The 22,099-nt window shown below is 43.3% G+C and overlaps 1 protein-coding gene across 5 annotated transcripts in view; it reads right to left on the bottom strand.

Moving 5' to 3' along the window:
• The window catches only part of ARB2A (ARB2 cotranscriptional regulator A), a 422,320-nt gene that overhangs the window by 357,645 nt on the left and 42,576 nt on the right, over positions 1 to 22,099 (bottom strand). For all 5 annotated transcript variants that reach the window (XM_075593131.1, XM_075593147.1, XM_075593126.1 and 2 more), the window contains exon 5: positions 11,751 to 11,816. In XM_075593131.1, the coding sequence (XP_075449246.1) occupies positions 11,751 to 11,816 (66 nt within the window). The remainder of the gene's footprint in view (positions 1 to 11,750; positions 11,817 to 22,099) is intronic.

Consider the following 22,099-nt stretch of genomic DNA (forward strand, 5'->3'; position numbering starts at 1 on the left):
TCGGCAACAGCGGCGGCCATCCATCGGATCCCGGCGGAGAACCGGCGGCGGCGGCGGAGAAGAAGCCGCCATTCCAGCATCTTGCTGGCGGCCATTTTCTTCGGGGGGAGGGTTGGGTTGTGCGGGAGGTGGGTGATTCACATTGTTTGGTGGAGTCGGCGATTCCCAGTGATGACCGGAGCCCCACGAACCACGCCGGCGACCCTGTACCAACGCCGTGTGCTGTTGCGGCAGCTACCCGGGGCTCGCCCGTGGCGGCGGCGGAAGAGCCGCGATTCCGGCAAAGTGCCGGAGCCCTTTCTGAGTGGGGGGAGGGACAGGGATTGCGGGAGGGGGTTATTTTACCTGGTTTGCATGGAGCCGTGTTACTCCACAAGTACCTGGGACCCTTGTCCTGCACCGTTTTACCTGTACCAAACCCGGGCGCCGTTGCGGCAGCGGCCCGTTGCTTCCCGGCCCAGATGATGCCGGCGGCAGCCACTCCAGTCCCCCTGCAATCGGGACCAATGAAGGCGGCGCTCTGCGGGGACCAGCGAGGTAAGCCAGACCAAGTCGCAGACTGACCCTGACTTATTTTTTCCCTTGACTGTACCCTGTGGTTCCCTGGTAGGGGTGACCGGTGGGTGGCAGGAGATAGGGGCACCAGGGGAGGGGAAGGAAGGGGCTTCCCCATTAACCTGGCAGAGCATCAAGGGGACTCTCAGTTAAGAGCCCCACTGTTGAAGCCTTGCTATGGGCTGGAGGTATCAGGGGTTGTGGCAAAGTTAGACCACCCCAGGGTTACCTACCGGCCAGGAGCTAAGGTGGATGCATCTGCACCAGCAACCCTGAGCTCACCTCTGGTAATGGGGGCACAGCTTCAGGGAGATGGGCTAGCCCCGTTAGCACCCAGCTTTAGGGTAGGATTGCCTGGGAGAGGGTTGGGTGGGCCAGTGGGAACCGGGGAGGGAAACGAGCAAGTGAGCCATCCAGATTTCCCCATTACCCTAGCAGAGCCTCAGGGGGTCTCTCGGTTTAGAGCCCCCTGTTGTTGCCTGGCTATGGGCTGGAGGTATCAGGGGCAGTGGCACAGTTAGCCCACCCACAGATTACCTGCCAGCCAGGAGCCAAGGTAGGTGCTTCTGCACCAGTGCCCTTGGGCTCCTCTCCGGTAATGGGGAGGCAGTGTCAGGGAGATGGCCTCACTCAGGTGTCCCTAGGATCCAGGTTAGGAGTGGCTAGGGGGAAGCGGAGTGAGGAAAGGCTGCAGGTAGGTAGCCAGCACCAGATCTCAGTGGGAGAAGAAGGGCTAGGGGTAGCCGGGGAGGGAAAGCAGCAGGTATGGCAGCTAGAGTTCCCCATTACCTTGGCGGAGCCTCAGGGGGTCTCTCAGATCAGCAACCCCCTGTTGCAGCCTGGCTATGGGCTGGGGGTATCATGGGCAGTGGCAAGCTTGTGCCACCCCAGGGATACCTGCCAGCCAAGAGCCAAGGCGGTTGCATCTGGAGAGGTGCCCCTGAGCTCATCCCTGGTAAGGGGGAAACAAGGTCAGGGAGGTAGGTGCACTCAGGTAGTTCCAGTATCTGGGTTAGGATTGCCTAGGGGGGAGCGGAGTGCAGGTGGGCTGCAGGGAGGTAAGCAGCAGGAGTCATCAGCAGGGGCTGAGGTGCTGGGCCTAGGGGAGGATAGGCAGGGAGAAACGGTGGAGCAGGGGGAGATAGGAGGTCAATGGGGTGTCAGGCAGCTGGCAGAAGCTAGGGATGGGCCAGGTAGGCAGGAGGTCCTTTGTGCTGACTTACCCGGAGTGACCCCCCTGACAGATTCCCCAGGGTTCCCAGAGGTGGGGCTGTGGGCAGGTAGGCAGCCAGGAGCAGTAGCCAGGGTAGGGGGGTACAGCAGAGGGTTCTGTCCCCAGGGCAGCCAAGGGTAGCTACAGGGAGGAAGGGCAGCACGGTGGAGTGGAGAGGAGTGATGCTGGCCCTAGCAGCAGTGGTGGTAGCAGGTGCCTGCCTTCAGTTTTGAGAGGGCAGGGGCAAAGCTCCTGGGTACCAGGGACCCCAGTACAGGATACTGGGAGATTGCCTTGTCCCAGGGGGCACAGGAGGGGGTAGGAGTCAGCACCCCAGGTGGTTTCTGGATTCCAGATATGATGCCACCCGGGGTGGGGGCTGCCCCAGAGCCAGGGAGGAGAGGCAAGGGTATAGCGGAGCAGCTACAGGTGGGCACAGGGCCAGGGCAGGTAGGGTCCCTACAGGATAGTGACATAGCTCTTTCCCAGACTTGGTTGACAGGAAAGCGACGGTCTGTGCTTCATAGCTGGTCTCTTGCTGGTGCAGAGACATGCCAGTCTCTGGGCAGTGTGCAGCCTGGTCTGCAAAGGGGCCCCTTCACCATGGACTTGGTTCACCAGGCACTGGGTGGGGGGCAGAGGGTGACAAAGGAGAATGCCCGGCGGCCATGGTGGAGCCCTGCTCAGCAGGATCTGGATTTCACTATCCACTGTGGCCAGGACAATGTACTGGATAATGCCGGAGGACAATTTTGCCAGGCCAACCCCTCAGGACTTATTGAGTGCTTCAAGGATGCCAGTGGTGTCCCAGTGCCAGGGGAGCCAGCTGGGTCACAAGGCACCCATTGAGCAGGGGAGGTGTCAAGGGAGAGGGGATTTGGCCCGGGATTAAAGGGGTTACAACCCATTTGGCCACCCCCTACTCTCCCCTGGGAAGCATGGGGTTAACTGGACTGTGGTCCAGTAATGTGTTTTTTACCTTGCTGCAACATGAAAATATGGGTTCCCCTGTTACAATGTATTATCACCATGTAAGTGTCTGCACCACACACACACTGGGGCTTAAGGGGTTAATGAGCTACAGTTTAGGAAAATACAAATATGTGTGGTGTCTTTTCAGAAATATCTGAGCTTCAACAGGCTTGATTGAAGTTGGGTGTGAAAAGTACAGAGGGGGTTTAGTGTACAGTATGTTAATACCTAATTGGCAGACCAAGGGTATATTGCTGGTAGAGACAGCTAGGACCCAGGTCTGGAGCATTGGGTGTGAAATATAGCACCTGTGACAAATGTTCTCTACACACGAGGCCCAGCTTCAAAGGATTTCTTGACAAGGGGTTATGGGGGCCAGGGGTGCGGTTACACAAGGAGATATCAGAATGAGTGACCTTATTAAATATAAGAATATTATGAGATGTCCTCGGCTGAACGTGCTAAAAGCTAGATGTGTGTATTTGTGGGACTGATTCGCACTTAAGGATTACAGACACCTGATGTCTGGCAGGTACTAAGAGACAGATATTAATATCTCTCTTAATTTTAGTATTACACGATAATATTTAGTCTCAATGGGAGCGTCATGCGTGCCGGAATGTATTAATATGTCTCACGTGCCAGTAAGTACTACTGAACTGAAGTTATGAAGTTATTTAGATAGGAAAAGCAGTTTTTAAACGTCCTTGGGTGGGAGGAGTTTTACTCTGGGGAAGACTGTCAACCTCACCACTGATTTATGAGAGGGGCTGGGTTTAGGTTGTGTTCAATGGGAAATAATTGTATATAAACAAGGCTAAGCCTATGGCTATGGTCTTTGTGATTTTCAAGATTGCTGTATGAACTGCCAGTCCAGATTTCTGACTGTTTCATCATTCCATCTTAAGTAAGTGTCTATATTTTGTTTGTTATTTGTATAACTTGTGTGTTCACCTTTTTAAAGGAATAAATTATATTTTATCATATCTCAGCCGTGTTCAGTTCAACCCAGGTATTTTTGGTGTATTATTATAGCCTGTCACAAAGTTACCATCACAATCGCCTCCATACATCTGGAGCTTACAGCAGATGGAGGCGCTGTGTACCATGGAGTAAATGTTGGGTATATACCCCAGAAGCCTGTCCTGCAGTCCCCACAACCATCAGTGGACAACTCAGCCTCTTGTGAACCAACAGGTAGCATGCACCATACACTGGTACTGGTAACAAGGGGGTCTCCCAACAGGGGGGGGGGGGGGGAAACACTGTAACACAGTAAATTACTCGAAAATATATAGTGAGAGGTAAAAAAAAAAGCACTGGGTTCTTTCAGAACCAAGTAGGTTAGAAGTTGAAGTATAAAAGCAACCCAGGTCTCTTTTTTGTAATAATCTGAGGATTTATATCTGCACATTCACAAATGTCAGCTTTACCAATAGTGTGTTATATTGAATGTTCTTCGTTAAAAACATCGGTGGTGTACTAAGAAACTTTGTTGTATAAGTGACCAATAATTTTCCTATTAAGAGCCTTTTATAGCGAGTTTTATTAAAATACATTTTGAAATCTTTAAAATGGAGTTATCACATTAACTTCTCAAATTGAATTTACTTATTCATTAATGTAATTGTGCTGTATGCACTTTCGGTCTAGAGCTTATATTATGTAGTAAGCATGTTTTCTTATTGGTAATCAAATACTGATTGAATAGTCAATAAATCAGTTATCTTTGATTCCACTGATTTTCCAACTATCATTTCACAAATTAGGCATTTTTAAAACAGCTATAAAAGATTTTGTTTTGTCACTAACTGATATAGAAGGACTTGGCTAAACCATGAACAGCACATTTTTCTGCATCAGTGCTATAATGGTCAGGATGCATTTATCAGGACTACAGTGAAAGCCCAGTAAAAAAAAAAAAACATTATCTAACCACATACTGTATTAGTTACTAAACCCAACTAAATTTGTTCACTCCCATTACAGAAGGTGAAACATTCAGCCAAAGGTCATAATGCATATTAAATGCACAAAATATGAATCTCTATGTTTCTGTAAATAATGGAATGTACATTTACAAATGCATATTAACTTAAGAACCGGACAATGACGACTATTTCAGCAAAACAGATTTGTTCTTACCTTTTGCATTTCTTCTTTTAAAACGTGTTCATCAAAACATTTTTTGGGGAGCCGTATGAACGGTGCTGTGCTGAATGGACACATAATAGAATGGCTCCTACAACGACTGGACTAAAACTTCAAAGGTGACAGCAAGAACCTTTAAAATTCAATCCACTCTGTACTGGATCAGAGGTGGCCAGACACAGTTGACCTGAAGATGTCTTTAAAAAGTAAAAAGCAGACCCCATCACGAGAAGCACTAGAGTACTTTAAAAGGCACGAAGGCCTGAAGACGGCTAAGGCGCTAGGAAATGGCAACTTCGCGTTGCACAAGGGAATCAAACTCTGAACCCGGCACATTAACCCAGATTCACACGCGACAAGATATTGCTGACCTTTTGAATCATATGAAGTCTATCTTTCACGAGGGACTACAAACGGCCCTAGACCGCAGGCACCATGAAATAGCTAGGTGACCTCCTGACCATGACTAAACCCCTGACCTCCCTTCACAATATTTCCACTATAATCAAATCGGCCACTTTGTTCATTCCCTGAGGTCACATGCCTCTTCTTGCTTAAACACACACTTTGAAGAGATGTGTCAATCTTCCCCTCTGAGCCCGGGTCTGATATCAATGTTTAACCAAAACTTTATCCCCAACAGAGAGGATGAGAAATTAGTCTTTATGAGACAAGAGATGGATATAGGGGAGACATTACAGATGGAGGACCAGGATGAAATATGGGTAGCCATAGCCAAATGTTCCATTAGCTCACTTCTAAAAGAAAATGGGTACAAGGTTCTGTACAGATGGTACCTATAACGAACCAGACTCAAAAAAATTGATCCCGCAGCCTCCCCACTGTTTCAGAGGATGTGGACAACGTTCCACACCTAGTGGGCTTGTCCTCAGATAACCAACGGTTGACCATACTAGTGAACTCCACTTTAGGTACTAACCTCCAGTTGACTCCTTGAAGGTGCTTCTTAATATACCAGCACATGATATCTCTAGGGCAGCGGTGCGCAAACTGGGGGATGCGCCCCCCCCTGTCTGCGGGGGGCGCGGGGTTTACAGAGGCCCCGCACGCTTCCCGAAAGCACTTAAATTAAGTGCCGGGGAAGCAGCGAAGGCCTCTGTAAACTGCACTTACCTTGCTCCTGGAGACGCGTCGTCATGGCAACAAGGTCGTGTGACGTCACGTTGCCATGGCAACGTGATGTCATGACGCCGGAGTCAAGGTAAGAGGGGGGGCACGAAGAGAGGGGAAAAGCCGGCAGTGGGGCGCAGGGGAAAAAAAAAAAAAGATTGCGCTCCTGCTCATGGACATAGGCAAAACTGATTGCACAAATCCTAACTGCCACAAGATGCTGCCACACGGAAACAGCCCCCACCCCCAACTCTGTCCTAATTTATCCAAAACATAGGGTAACATAATGTCTATGGAAAAAGTGACTAATTTCTTAAATGATCGACTGGAAAACCTGGAATCCCTGGCTGAATAAGATGGGTTCAAACGTTGCAGACAACCAGCTACTGACAATATAGCTAGGACATGGTCGCGGAATGGAGGAGTACTCTGGAATCACGATAGACCTTGAGAAAATTAATTGATAAATTGTAAAGTATAAAAACTATCTAAATACCTGTTAAATGGATAAATTGTATATTTCCCCAAAATGTCACTCCACCCCCTCTTGTTTCTGTAACCCACTCCTCCGCATTTTTTCTTCTTATTATAATTGTGCAATACAATAAAAGTTGGGGGGGAAGGGGGCAACCATAATTTTTTTACACTACAACACTTTATCTTTTCATTGTGGCAATGCATTGAATGAAGCTTTGAGTAAAGAACTTCAATAAAGGTCAAGGCTGAAGACAACCTTGCTTTATCGACAAATCAACCAATAATACATTTAGTTCTAAGAGCAGTGCGACTACATAAAGCAATTTGTATCCATTAATGCTGAACAGTATGATGGGGGTTAACACACCCCATGAACCTTAATCTTCTCTTTAATAATACATCTAGATAACTTAGCAGGACCAAGGGCTTTTAGCAAGAGGAGGTCACTTCAAAAAGGTTATTACAAAAAAACAAAAACAGTGCTGCTGAGCCAACACCAAGACGTTTTCGTCTCTATTATTCCCATGTCATGCAAAAAGTACAGGCTCAAATGAGGAATGTTATTGCTATAAATGATATACAGAATTAAATTACAACGGCTTGTTAGTCTGTTTTAAAATTATATTTAAAAAGCAATACCACCTAAAAAGTGGAAATAATGTATTGTATTTTATTAACCAGTGAGCCAATTCATGCTATTTTCAGCTCGTGGGACCCGCCGGCTGCTGAGATCATTGACTTTTTTTTGGCCATCGATCTTCATGTAAAAATCAATATGGCCGATGATATCGCCCAATGGGAAGTGGCAACCGATAAAACTGTGGCTTTCTAATGGTGCGTGGACCCCTCAAGATTTTGCAACTATAGTGTTTGCCCAGGAGAAATCTTTAAACACAGCGCCTTCACTAGTAAATATTTTGGTAACCAGGGGGTTCCCGGAGCTTAAATATTAGGATCAGCACTCAAATCAAAGTCAACAGACGTAATATTTTACTGACATTATATCTTAAATAACCCTTTAAATAACCATTTAAGTGAATAAGTATTCTATAAGAGATAAAAAATACTTTACAGTAGACGAGAAACATTACAGGCCATGTTACCTACACAGTGCTAAGCTGCGAGGCATCTTATTCAATTGGGCAACATGCTCTGCATTGTTTTGGTAAATAAAGCCTTGTGTTTCAATATAATATTAAGACACTTTACTTACTTTGGTTTAAGTGCTGAACTAGATATTATATACCCTGTTATTTACAAATGTTTGATACTTACAGGAACACGTAAACCAAAGTGATTTCAAACAGCGCTAAAACACCCACAATGTGATATGGTGCATATAAAATATAAAACAAACACTGTGTAATTAGGTGAACCCAAAATTTCTCAAACTTCCAAGGAATATGTACAGATTCCCTTCAAAAGTATCTCGATCCAAGGTGGGAAGGGAGCGATGGTTTCGGGAACACACCAGGAAAGAAGAAACATAAAATAATGGTGCAGTAAATCTACACAATGTTGATAAAGTTAAATCTTGGCTCTGTAAAAATGCCTACTTACAGCAGGTCAAAATATAAACAGCATTGGTCTACACAACCGGTAGATGTAGATCAGGATCCCCAGCAATGGTAGGAGCTCAGACAGGAGATGTGGCAGGATAAATTCTCAGACAGGTGATGTAGCAGGATAAATTCGATATGCAGATAATCATGGAAAACAAGGGCAGACCATGGTATAGATCGCAATAAAATTTATATGTTTTAAAAGACAAAATAAGAATCGTACTCACAATAAGTACATAAAACATGTACACATAAGATTTTATTGAGACAGTAGAGTGCCAGACCCATTGGAACAGCTGACTGCTTCGTCTCTCCATGACTCCCGTCGGACCGCTGATGGATGGCGTCTGACGTCACATCCGGTATGGGACTGACGACGTCCGTTCGGGAAACCAGGGAGGTGGGCAGCAGGGAAACACAGCAACTCCGGCGCCTTCAATTCAGGGGCAGCTGCAGCAAACTATGGACGGCTGTACGCGTTTCGCTGTGCTAGGACAGCTTCCTCTGGAGCAAGTAACACCCCTAGTGGGTACACACCATTATATAGTGTATGTTAAATCCAATTAATCAATTTTCACACAGGTTCACCTTATCCAAGGTACATAACTCTGTGGTCAAAACGGCGCGAATACACAAAAATACATAAATGAATTAAGTCTATGAATCTGAGCAAACGTGAAATGTATTGGATTCATAGACTTAACACCCTTATTCCAAATGGTCTTAATGCTGACTTCAAATTAGCCCCATTTCTTACGTGACTTAAATATATATTCTATGTTCTAATTGCTCAGATCGGCCTACCTATTGTGACCTCTCCTACTGTTATCAGGTCACCCTCCCATCCCCTCCCTAATCCACATCTCCACTCCCCCCCCTTTTTCCAAATATGCACTGTTTAGTGATATGTCCTTATTTATATGAAGAATTGACTGTGCAGATTGTCAGTTAATTATAAAGAGATATTATCACACAATCTCTTTCTCTCCTTCTCTCTCCCGACCACTATGAGTTATGACATCGATTGTTTTATATATTTGTAAGCTATTAGGATAGGATATTAGCTATCTAATTCATTTATGTATTTTTGTGTATTCGCGCCGTTTTGACCACAGAGTTATGTACCTTGGATAAGGTGAACCTGTGTGAAAATTGATTAATTGGATTTAACACACACACACTATATAATGGCGTGTACCCACTAGGGGTGTTACGAGCTCCTGAGGAAGCTGTCCTAGCACAGCGAAACGCGTAGAGCCGTCCATAGTTTGCTGCAGCTGCCCCTGAATTGAAGGCGCAGGAGTTGCTGTGTTTCCCTGCTGCCTGCCTCCCTGGTTTCCCGAACGGATGTCGTCAGTCCCATACCGGATGTGACGTCAGACGCCATCCATTAGCGGTCCGACGGGAGTCACGGAGAGACAAAGCAGTCAGCTGTTCCAACGGGTCCGGCACTCTACTGCCTCAAGCAAAATCTTATGTGTACATGTTTTATGTACTTATTGTGAGTACGATTCTTATTTTGTCTTTTAAAACATATACATTTTATTGGGATCTATACCATGGTCTGCCCTTGTTTTCCATGATTATCTGCATATCGAATTTATCCTGCTACATCACCTGTCTGAGAATTTATCCTGCCACATCTCCTGTCTGAGCTCCTACCATTGCTGGGGATCCTGATCTACATCTACCGGTTGTGTAGACCCATGCTGATTATATTTTGACCTGCTGTAAGTAGGCATTTTTACAGAGCCAAGATTTAACTTTATCAACATTGTGTAGATTTACTGCACCATTATTTTATGTTTCTTCTTTCCTGGTGTGTTCCCGAAACCATCGCTCCCTTCCCACCTTGGATCGTGATACTTACAGGAGATGGAAATTTCAGATCAAAGCATTTATTCAAGTGGAAATGCTATTAGGAATGTAAAGATTTTCTCAGGTTTCATTCAGGACTGCTAATCAAGGACTCCCAATTTGTATCACACAAAATTACAGCGGCAGAATTGCAAGGGATTTCAATGGGCTGTAAGGTTCTCCCAGTGCCGAAAGGTGCTGTATAGGCGAACACTACTTGGTAAACAATACCTTTTGTGTTAGGGTTATTTTAAAAGGAGGATGTTTGAGAGACTAAAAATGCATATTTAGCATATAGTCATTATCAATAGCCAATGCAGCATTTTCATTTTGTGTTTTACACATCTTGGCGAGAGAGGGTAGGAGGTAATTTGGAAGATTAAATGCAATCTAAAGACATCTGTGTATTCCATTATGGTATATAATGCTCAAACGGACCCAGCCTCAAAAGGATCTTAATCTGGCTTTTTACCACACAGAAGGAAAAAAGGATATAGGATTTGAACTAAGAAATAATAAAATCCATGATGTGCAGAGCAACACGTACAATACACTACATTACTCCAAATGTAAGCTGATCTGAGCCAACCAATTCAATAATTACTTCTGCTAAAAAGGCATTTGATTGTTTTTGCTTTCATCTTCTCCCATTATGAGCATAATGGGTTATAAATCAAGTATACATCTTTGTATGATGCAGTGAGCAAAAAAACATACATGAAGGGTCACAGATTACAGGAAACATAAAAAAGAGCTAAAAGGGAACTCCATGGAGATGTCCAACCGGGTTATTTGATTATCAGCTCAGTGTTACAAAGGGCACTTCGAAATCTTCAAAACCCCAAATAAGAAGAATTTACATTTATATAGCATCTTTCATTTAGCTGAATTCTTTACACTGCTTCAAAAATAGAGCAAATGCTAAGACATAGCCGTGGCATTGGTAAAATTATCAATTTTGCACCTGCACGCAGTATGGTACAAAGGATTTAGTTTCCTTTATGGCTGGACTACAAACCATAATATAGAGATTGTTGTCCCCCTATATGCCATGCAGCCTGGATTAATGTCTGCCAGAGCATGCACATGTTCCTTCTGGTTTTACAAAAGAGGAGAAGGTGGTTTAACGTTTATTGTAGGTGTACTTGTCCGAGTCTGGTTAACAAGGTCCTGGCCGCCATCTTAGAATTTACATAGGATCTGGAGAGTGTTCATTTCATCACAACAACGCCTCAAAAGTACAGGCTCTATAAAAGGAGCAGCAAGCCAGAGATCAAGGTGGTCTCGTTTAATAAATACAAAATGTTACTTTTCCACAGTAGAGAAAAGTTCCTGAAACCTCAATATATTGTGTGATGGTACTGACAGACCAGGATAAACCCAATATTTATCTTATGTATTGCTTTAAAGACATTTTTTTGCGCTTGATCTGCTTGTTTTTTTTAACCCGGTTTTGCAGCAGGAGACTAACACAAACCCCAAACAGGCACAACTTACTACATAGGGGTATTTGATTATTCTCCTATAAAATGTTGGTGTCAGGAAATTAGACTTTGAATGCAAACATTACATATTGCCTGTAAAATTTTACTTTTCTCCATGCTCAAATTTAAAAGGGACTCAAAGGTTCCTATATAATATGCTGTGAAGCAGTCTTTTCTGGAAAGGCGATAGCCTGGGAAGACTCATCTTCACTCACAAGGAGAAGATTGCTTAACAAATTACTGAAAGGGGCCAAAATGAGAAGAAAAACGTCTAATTATATTGCATTTATTAATTTAAATTAAAAAAAAAATGTACCATGCACCTAGTGTTTACATCTCATCACTTACCGGCAAATAGACCTTCTGCAGATTGCATTCCTTTTCTAGTAACTCATAGACATGCTTTGTGATGATCTGTAAATGAATAGAACAGATGACATGTAAATCTTTGCAAATGTACTGTCACTTTCTAGAACACACATATCTGCAAAGGATCACAACAGTTATATATGGATTACATGAAAACATGAGCAAAAAATCTCTAATCAAATCATGCATCTCTCATGTCATCTAGAGACATGCAATCACTACAAAATTATGTACTATATTCGTTTCTTCCTAGAATAAAATGTCAGATTTCATAAATCTATTATTCTCATTTATAAATAGGAGGTAACTAAAGTCTTGTCTGGACCCCAGTTATGTACAGTTGTGAGTAGACGTATGTGAACCCCAATGATAATTATGGGGTTCACATGATAACCTTCTTGAATCAAAACCAGTCTTAAATATCCAATAGGGTTCATACGAACCAATTCCATGTCTTTTGAAACAAAATGATGTATGAATCAACCAAAGCAAGACAATGATCCTAAACAAACATACAGATCTACAAAGGAATGGCTGTAGAAGAAGAAATTCCATATTTTAGAAGGGCCTAGTCAAAGTCTGGACCTAAGCTCAATCAAAATATTGTGGTTCACGCAAGGAAGCCCTCAAATGTCACCAAGTTGAAGCAGTTCTGTAAGGAAGAATGGGCCAAAATTCCTCAAAACCGATGTGAGAGACGAACCAGCAGCTACAGGAAATGCTTAGTTGCTGCTCAAGGGAGTGCCAGCAGTTACTGAATCTAAAGGTTCACATACTTTTCACACATGGATATTGAAAGTTGAATCATTTGTGGAAAAATAAATGTTGAAAAAGTATCATGTTTTTGTGTCATTTGCTTGATCACATTATCGTTATCTATTATTAAGACTTAGATTAAGATCTAATAAAATTTCAGAAGCTGTGTGTACAGTAAGTTAGAATGCAAGTGGGGTTTATTGAACCAATGTTTAAAAGTTTGGGGTTTTACAAAAATGTTTTAAGGCTAATTTTTGTTATGAAGAACAAGAGATTCCTATAAATGATTTACACTACAGTATGTAACCAAACACTAAGCAGTGGTTCCTATTCATTTTTTTTTAAGTAAAAAAATATTTTTTGAAGTGAGGACTGTGGTCCCTAACCAGCTCCTACTCCAAAAATAAAACAAGCCTAGCTGTATATATGTGTATATTTCTCAGAGGAAGCAGCTCTGTATCTCACACTTTTAACCTTCCTTGGATTGTTTTTTTTAGAGCCATTCATTTTTCTTCGCTGGAAGAAAAAAAAATCATTTTTTACACAACCCAAACAAGTAAATCAATTAATTTGATAGTAGTACACATTGTTTTTTATTTATTGCCTGCATTGTTGGTGGTGTAGGAGAATCCAAGGCAAGGCTAAAGCAACACGCCAACGACATGGGGTCCAGGCATTTTTTAGAACAGAGTAGTCCCTACAAAAGAAGCAATTATCTACCTTCTAATGCACTACAGGAGGAGTTTAAAGCCGAAGACAAAGCAGACATCACCCTGCATTGGCAAAGCATCTTGGTAGCATTAATTGGAAGCAGTATATATTATACTACAAAAAAAAATTTCGGTCACTTTGTTGATGGTGCTCAAGATTGTGTGTGTGTGTGTGTGTGTATACATATACACGCACACACACACACACACACACACACACACACACACACACACACACACACACACACACACACACACAATATATATGTGTATATGTATATATATATGTATATGTGTGTGTGTGTGTGTGTGTGTGTGTGTGTGTGTGTGTGTGTGTGTGTGTGTGTGTGTGTGTGTGTGTGTGTGTGTGTGTGTGTATATATATATATATATATATGTGTGTGTGTGTGTTTGTGTGTTTGTGTGTGTGTGCGTGTATATGTATACACACACACACACACACACACACAAACACACATATATATATATATATACACATACATCACACACATACATCACACACACCTTTCTTTTTTGGATGCTGTACAAGTAGATAAGTGCCTACTTGTATTGTAGGTGTCTCTGCAAGCATTAAAATGTAGCGGCTTTCACATATTGGAATTAACAGTCATGGTGTCCCCTGATGATATGTGTATTACTTTATTTGCAAGACGAAATTGAGAAAAAAAAATGTTTTTGTTTGATTTCTAGTGGTATTCTCAGTAGAAATTGGAGTACTGGAACTTTTATCCAAAACTGACATTCACCCAAATCAACATATCTCGTAGGCATAAAAGATGAATTTTAATGATGGAATGTTTAATGCAACTACTTCAGGAAATGCCAAGAAGAGTTAAAAGAGGCATTCCATGTAACTTCACCTAATCCAGTAAATGTCAGCAACTGTGATGATGACTTTAATGATTTGGAGATACAATATGCTTTTTGTGTAATGGTACCAATAAGCCTTGCAGGGGATTTCATTTGTGAGAGATTATTTACTCCACAGCCTGCAAAACCGTCAGAAGTAAAAGTGAAATGAAGGAGGGAAGGAAGGACAGAAAGAAAGGAAGAAAAAAAGGCTACATTCGGAGGAAGGAAAGAAAACTCAGAGCTAGTGGAGACAAGGCTGTTGTGCAAAAGCGTGCAGTAAATGAATATAAGACTAAATTAATAGAAATAGGAGCACCATAAAAAAAATAACATCTTCAAAAGATCTATCCACTTCTAGCTAGAGTAACTTAAATATTAATGCTTTTTCCTAAAACATCTCCCTTGAAAAACAATTTTAACGTCTCAGCCAGCACATTGATTTAGTTTGTTTCCTGCTCAGCGGCCTAATATTTAACACGGCATGCTTATTGTAAAAAAAGAAACACGGCCAATATGAAAACGGTTATTATATTGCATTTAGTGTCATTCTTATACATGAGCAAACAGATAATTGTCTCTTCTGCAAATGATCGGAGAGCGAGCTCAGAAGCTTAAAATCTTTTGGAATAACGAGTACAATATTTATGCTGTAAAATAGAAAGGGAGAGATATTTTCTCAAGTAAATACCTGTTCACCTAAAAATAAAATCGAACGGTTAGTGTGTAAATAAAAAAGTAGTGTCCCTCTGTGCTCGTAAGTTCAGAAGTAGTGACATTCCATACCCCAAGTACCACTGAAACCACGATTACTACTCTGCATTTCCAAGTGTTAATGTTTCACCTGTATTGCCCGCTGTACTCCTCTATTGGTTATCGGAGGAGTAACCAGAAGCACGTGGTACATAATGGGATATTTCAAATCCTCCTCTTGGGCTCATCACTTTTTTCCTTATTTTAGCGACAGAAAAAACGATATGAAGTCTGACTCGCCAAGGTCCCCTCTGCAGCTCTTAACTTGAACCTAGATTTTAAGTAACCAGTTATTAGTAACATTTTAAGGCATTTCACAATTGTAAGTCTCCAAGTCAATGACTTCACTTAATTGTATTGAGTTCTTTGACAACCTTTTTCTACAACCAAAAAGTAAATAAAGCACGTGGCCCCGATGGCATGCACCCAATGGTTCATAAGGAGCCAAGTTCTGTAATAGCCAAACTATTACATTTAATATTCAAGGACTCCATTTCCACCGGCTCAGTACCACAAGATTGGCGTAAAGCAGCCGTTTTGCTGTATTTAAAAAGGGAGCTAGTTAATTGAATGTTTAGTATGGGGAAATATTTGGAAAATCTAATGGATGGAACAAAATTATTAATAGTCTGCATGGATTTATGAAGGATAAGTCGTGCAAAACTAACTTATTTGTTTCTTTGATGTGGCAAGTAGCAATTTAGACCACGGTAATGCAGTGGATGTGGTTTACTAAGATATTGCAAAGATTTTTGATACGGTGCCACACAAGGTTAGTGTACAATGTGATGGTGAGGGGGTACCCAGGCCATTAATAAAGGTATTTGGCCCGGCTGGGTGACCCTGAGCCATATTGGAGAATCACAAACGGGAGTGGGTGCTCTCTCTACCGGGGTTGATGTCATGTGTATTTGAACCACCGCTTGCTCATTTAAACATCACTGCATGGGCAGCTTCATTCACCGGACCTGGCATTAACCCTATGATGATCAAGGGGGCCTGGTAACTATCACTGGCACTTCTCATATATTCAGCAAATGCCTTATACCCTTGCGTGTTTTTATTTTTTTTCTAGATTTCTTTTTACAAAGATATATCTTATGAGAATCTTGCGCTTGTTTTTTTCTATCCTGTGGCCTTCAAACTGAAACTTCCAACAAATTGAAAAATACCTCCAGTTTTCCATGTCTCCCTCTTCAATTCATTCTGAATGCCTCTTCTCCTATTCCCAACCCTCCTAGACGTCTCCTGATGGAAGGCAGGGAGGAATTTGAAGTGCAGAAGATACTGGATTTCAGAAAATCCCAGGGCAGGCTACAATACCTGGTCCATTGGAGGGGATATGGTCCAGAAGATAATTCTTGGATCAATTTCAATTCCAGGGATGTTCATGCCCCCTCTCTAGTCCGGGGCTTTCACCAGAGATTCCCTTCATAAATCGGCTTAGATCGCCCGGAGATTGCTCCTGAATGGGGAGTACTGTAACGATTCTGCCTGATCAATGCCTGGTTATTCACTCCGGTCCTGGTTTCTTAAACTTGCCCTCACTTGGCTGGTTGTGGACGTCTTGGATTCTGGCAGCCTCCCGATTTAAGGCTGCACTTTCTATAGGAAGTTGCCGAGCAAGGTTCCTGTTCATGTTGCAGTCCCAGCTTTGTTGCTCCATGTTCTCAGTGCTTTTGCCTCTGGATCCCCCCATTGCTGACCTCCGCCAGTGACCCCAACTCTGCACCTTTGCTACCTGGCTTGATCCCAGCCTGTGAAACAGACTCTGCACCTTTGCCGCCTTCCTTGATTCTCTGCCTGCAACCGAGTATGTTAACTATAACAGGACTATGTCCCTTGGCTCTGCCTGGTGAATATATACCCTTACCATAGCCCTGCGGGTACACTTCCTGATCTGAGATGAGCACCGTTATACTTAGGCATGTAAATGGCAGATTAGGTATAATACAGATAAATATAAGGTTATGCACTTGGGAAGCAAAAATAAACAGGCTACTTAAAAATTAAATGGGGTCAAAAAAGGTCAATCCTTGATGAAGAAGGATTTAGGAGTGTTTGTACAAAGCAGAATTAGCAATAGTGCCCAATGTCGGGCAGCAGCTGCAAAGGCAAACAAGATTTTATCTTGCTTTAAACGGGTTATGGATGGAAGGGAAAAAAGCATAATGATGTAATTGTATAAGGCAGCGGTGCGCAAACTGGGGGGGCGCGAGACTGCCGACGGGGGGGCGCGGGGTTTACAGAGGCCCCGCGCGCTTCCCGAAGGCACTTAAATAAAGTGCCGGGGGAGCTGCTGGGCCTCTGTAAACCTTTACTTACCTAGGCTCCGGCGGCTTCCTTCCTGCGTCGCCGTGGCAACGCGGCGTCATCATGTGACGTCACGTTGCTATGGCAACGTGACGTCATGACGCCGGAGCGCAGGTAACTGGGGGTTAGAGGGGCGCGGGAGTGAGGGGACCGCCGGTAGGGGGGCGCAGGGAAAAAAGTTTGCGCCCCCCCTGGTATAAGGCATTAATAAGACCACACCAGACCACTGGGGTTTTGTTCTTGCCTTCCTCTGAATCAATATAATGTAAATACAAATATAGGATAAGTATCTGTCTAAATATAACATAGGTTAAACTTAATAGACGTGTCTTTTTTTCAACCTCATCTACTACGTAACCAAGTAAGGTAATGATATTAATGCAACCAACTTAATGTCAAATGACCAGTTAGGAAAAGGATAGGATAAGGCATAAATAGTGGCAGTGAAAAAGAGCATCACAGGTTACAATGTAAAGACACTGTTTATATTATTTGTATTATAAAGGCAATTTTAATGTAAACATGTTATTGTCCCTCATTCAATTTGGTCCTGCACGTATGTTTGCTATCAAGTATAACAATTTAAAAAAAAAAGAAGTGTAGCCCATTAAATACTGGAAGAGCGTACATGGTATTGCATAACATTATAACACTTAGGGTTAAGAAAACTCCATAACCTTGTCACATTTCTGTGTGGAACATAATCACTATTTTATCACGTTTATTCACTAAGTTATGGTAACAATGGGCATTTTAGAAAACAGATTAGTGCTTCAATGAGCTTCTTTAGCACTACTACAGTTACAGTGGTTAATATGGAGGCACAAGGATGTAAAGTATTCATTTGTGTTTGCTTGAAACAATGCTTTGTTGAACAATACAAAAAAAAAAGAAGCACTTTAGAAATGGGGCAAGATGTAGATGCAGGTTCATCATCAGCCTGCAGCTCCATGTGCCAGTCGGATAGGATTTGCTGAATTCCAGAGCCTGGCTCAAACAAATGTTGCATTAATTGCGTGGGATGATACTCACTGAAAGATAAAATGACTTGCACAAAGTAACATAGTATTGACACACTGCTTCTTGTCAAGGTAGCACAGACACTTCTATTACTAAGGTAAATGAATGTCTAAACAAATCATGGTTCTATTCTGATGCTACCTGTGTTTTTATGTATGTATGTATGTATGTATGTATGTATTTATATCTTTATTTATATAGCACCATTAATGTACATAGCGCTTCACAGCAGTAATAAATGTGACAATCATATAAATAACAAAAAATACAAATAACACAATGGGAAGAAGTGCTTCAGACATAAAAGTAACATTTAGGAAAAGGAAGTCCCTGCCCAGAAGAGCTTACACTCTAGTTGGTTGGTAGGAAGAACGTACAGAGACAGTAGGAAGGTGTTCTGGTAAGTGCGTCTGCAAGGGGCCACGGTCGATGTATGAGGTGTAAAGTATCAGCCACGGAGCTACTCATATGCGTCATTAAGGAGGTGTGTTTTAAAGGTGGATAGAGAGGGTGCTAGTCTGATATTGATGGGAAGGGCATTCCATAGGTGTGGGGCAGTAAGAAAGGTTTAAGGCAGGAGAGGGCTTTAAACACAAAAGGGGTAGAGAGAAGACATCTTTGACCAGAATGCAAGTCAGGATGGTGTATAGCGAGAAATTAGGGACGAGATGTAAGGAGGAACAGAAGAGTGTAAAGCCTTAAAAGTGAAAAGGAGAATAGTGTGTGATATGAAATTTGATAAGAAGCCAGGAGAGGAATTTCAGCAGGGACTGATGAAGAGACAGATTTAGGAAAGAATAAAGTGATTCTGGCAGCGGTGTTTAGGATAGATTGTAGAGGAGACAGGTGAGAGGCAGGAAGGCAGGACAGCAGGAAGTTACAGTAGTCGAGACGGGAGAGAATGAGGGTCTGTGTCAGAGTTGTAGCAGTCAAGCAACAGAGGAAAGGGTGTACCTTTGCCAAATGCACCTTCTGGTGTCAACCCCTCTAACCTCATAACCATCCCCTGCCACCCTCCCTCATCTCTCCCTTTCTCCTGTGCCCTCTGGAATGGTCACTCCCTTTCTAACAAGTTCCTCTCTGTGGAAACAAAGAAAAGACAGCGCAAAAAAACCATAGTGTAGTAAATTCAATTAATATTTATAAAGTGAAGGTGAGTATTGCACGTACATCAAAAAAAAAGGGTTAATAGCATGACATGTTTAGGGACATGTTACCACTCAGCAGGGACAGCCAGACACCAATGCAGAAATCTTTACACGTTCACCCTCTTTGCTGCTGGCATCCAGGGAGACTCTGTGCTGCTCTGTGTTGGCGAGCCGTGTTGAAGGAGCTCCAGACAGTGGATCGGCAGAGATGATCTCAGCTCACTTCCGTGTTACTCCACGCTGGCGTGTGACGTCATCCGGCGGCGTCTCTCAGCCTGTCGCGTCTCACACGTGTGGATCGGGAGAGATGGTCTCAACTCGCTTCCTTGTTACTCCACGCTGGCGTGTGACGTCATCCGGCGGCGTGGAGTAACAAGGAAGCGAGTTGAGACCATCTCTCCCGATCCACACGTGTGAGACGCGACAGGCTGAGAGACGCCGCCGGATGACGTCACACGCCAGCGTGGAGTAACACGGAAGTGAGCTGAGATCATCTCTGCCGATCCACTGTCTGGAGCTCCTTCAACACGGCTCGCCAACACAGAGCAGCACAGAGTCTCCCTGGATGCCAGCAGCAAAGAGGGTGAACGTGTAAAGATTTCTGCATTGGTGTCTGGCTGTCCCTGCTGAGTGGTAACATGTCCCTAAACATGTCATGCTATTAACCCTTTTTTTTGATGTACGTGCAATACTCACCTTCACGTTATAAATATTAATTGAATTTACTACACTATGGTTTTTTTGCGCTGTCTTTTCTTTGTTTCCATATAGCCTGGTGTTTGAGCCATTCCCATCAGATCAGCAGCATAAAACCACACTTTATCAGGTTGTATTGAATACCTTTATTATCATCACATATATATATCACAGGTCACTTATGAGCGCAATATTATCTGTTTCACTCTATAAGTTCCTCTCTGTGCATGACTTCTTTCTCTCTCACTCTCTGCTCCCATTTGCGATAACCGAGACCTGGCTCATTCAGTCTGACTCTGCTCTGGAAGCTGCTCTCTCTTATGGTGGCCTTTCTTTCTCCCACACTTCGCGCCCTGATGGCAGGGGTGGGGGCGTGGAGCTCCTCCTCTCCTCTATCTGCTGTTACCGAACCCTTCCTACTCCTCCCTCTCTTGCTTTTCCCTCCTTTGAGACTGTCCAGCTTTTCTCTCCTCTCCTGTCCACATGGCTGACATCTATCGCCCACCTACCTCTACTCATCCCCTTTCTGCCTTTCTCTCTCACTTTGAATCCTGGCACTCTTTCTCTCCTCAGACTCCCCTGTTCTTCTCCTTGGGGACTTCAACTGACACATTGATGACCCCTCTCTCCCTTGGGCTTCCCGCTTTCTCTCTCTTACCTCTTCTTTTGGCCTTCAACAGTGAACTGCAGCCAGCATCCACAAGGATGGCAACTACCTAGACCTGGTTTTCACTAAAAACGTTTCTCTCTCTCTGATTTCTCAATTTCCCCCTTTCCTCTCTCTGATCGTCACCTCATCTAATTTTTTCTCTCGCGCTTCTCCTCTTCTCCACCTCCATCTACCCCTCGCTTCTACAGAAACCTGTGCGCTATTAACTTACCAGCCTTTGATTCCACTTTACGCTCCTCCCTCAGTTCTGCTCCAGACCCTGACATCCTGGTCAGGAACTACAACTCTGCCTTATCCTCCTCTTTGGATCTACATGCCCCGCTTTCTCTCTGCCGTCCTCGCCCTTCTAACTCCAGACCCTGGCTAAATTAACACACACACGCTGCGTTCCTGCGCTCGTTCCTCTGAACGCCTCTGGAGGTAATCTCACACTCTGGCAGACTTCCTTCACTACAAATTTATGCTATCCTGTTTCAACTCTGCCATCTCTCAAGCTAAACAAACCTACTTTTCTTCACTAATCAACACGCACAAATCTAACCCACGCCACTGCCTCTTCATCCTCCATCTCACCTCAGGACTTTGCTGACTATTTTAAAGCTGCAGTTCAAGCTGCCGTTTTAAAAAATATATTTTTTTTTCCCATTCCAAATGTGCATCAATACAATCTGCACACTGGCAAGTGCTTAGCTAAGCTGAAGATGGCTCCGTTCTCCTGTAATCAACTGTAATAGATTGCTTGCTCAGGGTTATTTAATTCAGTTCTTGCACAGCATTTTGGGCCTATCAGAAGGGAAGGGGGCAGTCACTTTGGAAATGCTTCCTACATTAGAAACATTAAAAATGTCTATAAAACGTTTTTAAATGCTACAAGTATTTTCTCATAGTACAGAACTGATTTATTTAAAAAAATAAAAATAAAAAAAAACACTTATGTAGGATATTGCTGTAACGGCTGCTTTAAGGAAAAAGGGGAATCGATACGTCAGAACATCCCCTCTGTTTCCTCCTCCCATCCTTCAGCGCTTCCTAACTCTCCTCCTGCCTTCCTTGACTCTTTTGCCGCTGTCTCAGAGGAGGATGTATCATTGCTGATCTCCTCTTCTCCCTCTACCACTTGCCCTCTTGACCCCATTCCCTCCATCTCCTAAAACTTCATGCTCCTACTATAACCCTACACTCACACACATTTTTGGTCCTCCCTCTACTCTGATACCTTTCACTCCTCCTTCAAGCATGCAACAGTTGTTATACCATTACTCAAAAACAGCAAGCTTGACCCTACCTGTCTTTCTAACTATCGACCTATCTCCCTCCTGCCTTTTGCCTCTAAACTCCTTGAACAACTTGAATTCTCTCGCTTGCTCCACTTTCTCAACACCCATTCTCTCC

This window comes from Ascaphus truei, chromosome 1 (genome assembly GCF_040206685.1).
Source record: "Ascaphus truei isolate aAscTru1 chromosome 1, aAscTru1.hap1, whole genome shotgun sequence".
Taxonomy (NCBI): domain Eukaryota; kingdom Metazoa; phylum Chordata; class Amphibia; order Anura; family Ascaphidae; genus Ascaphus; species Ascaphus truei.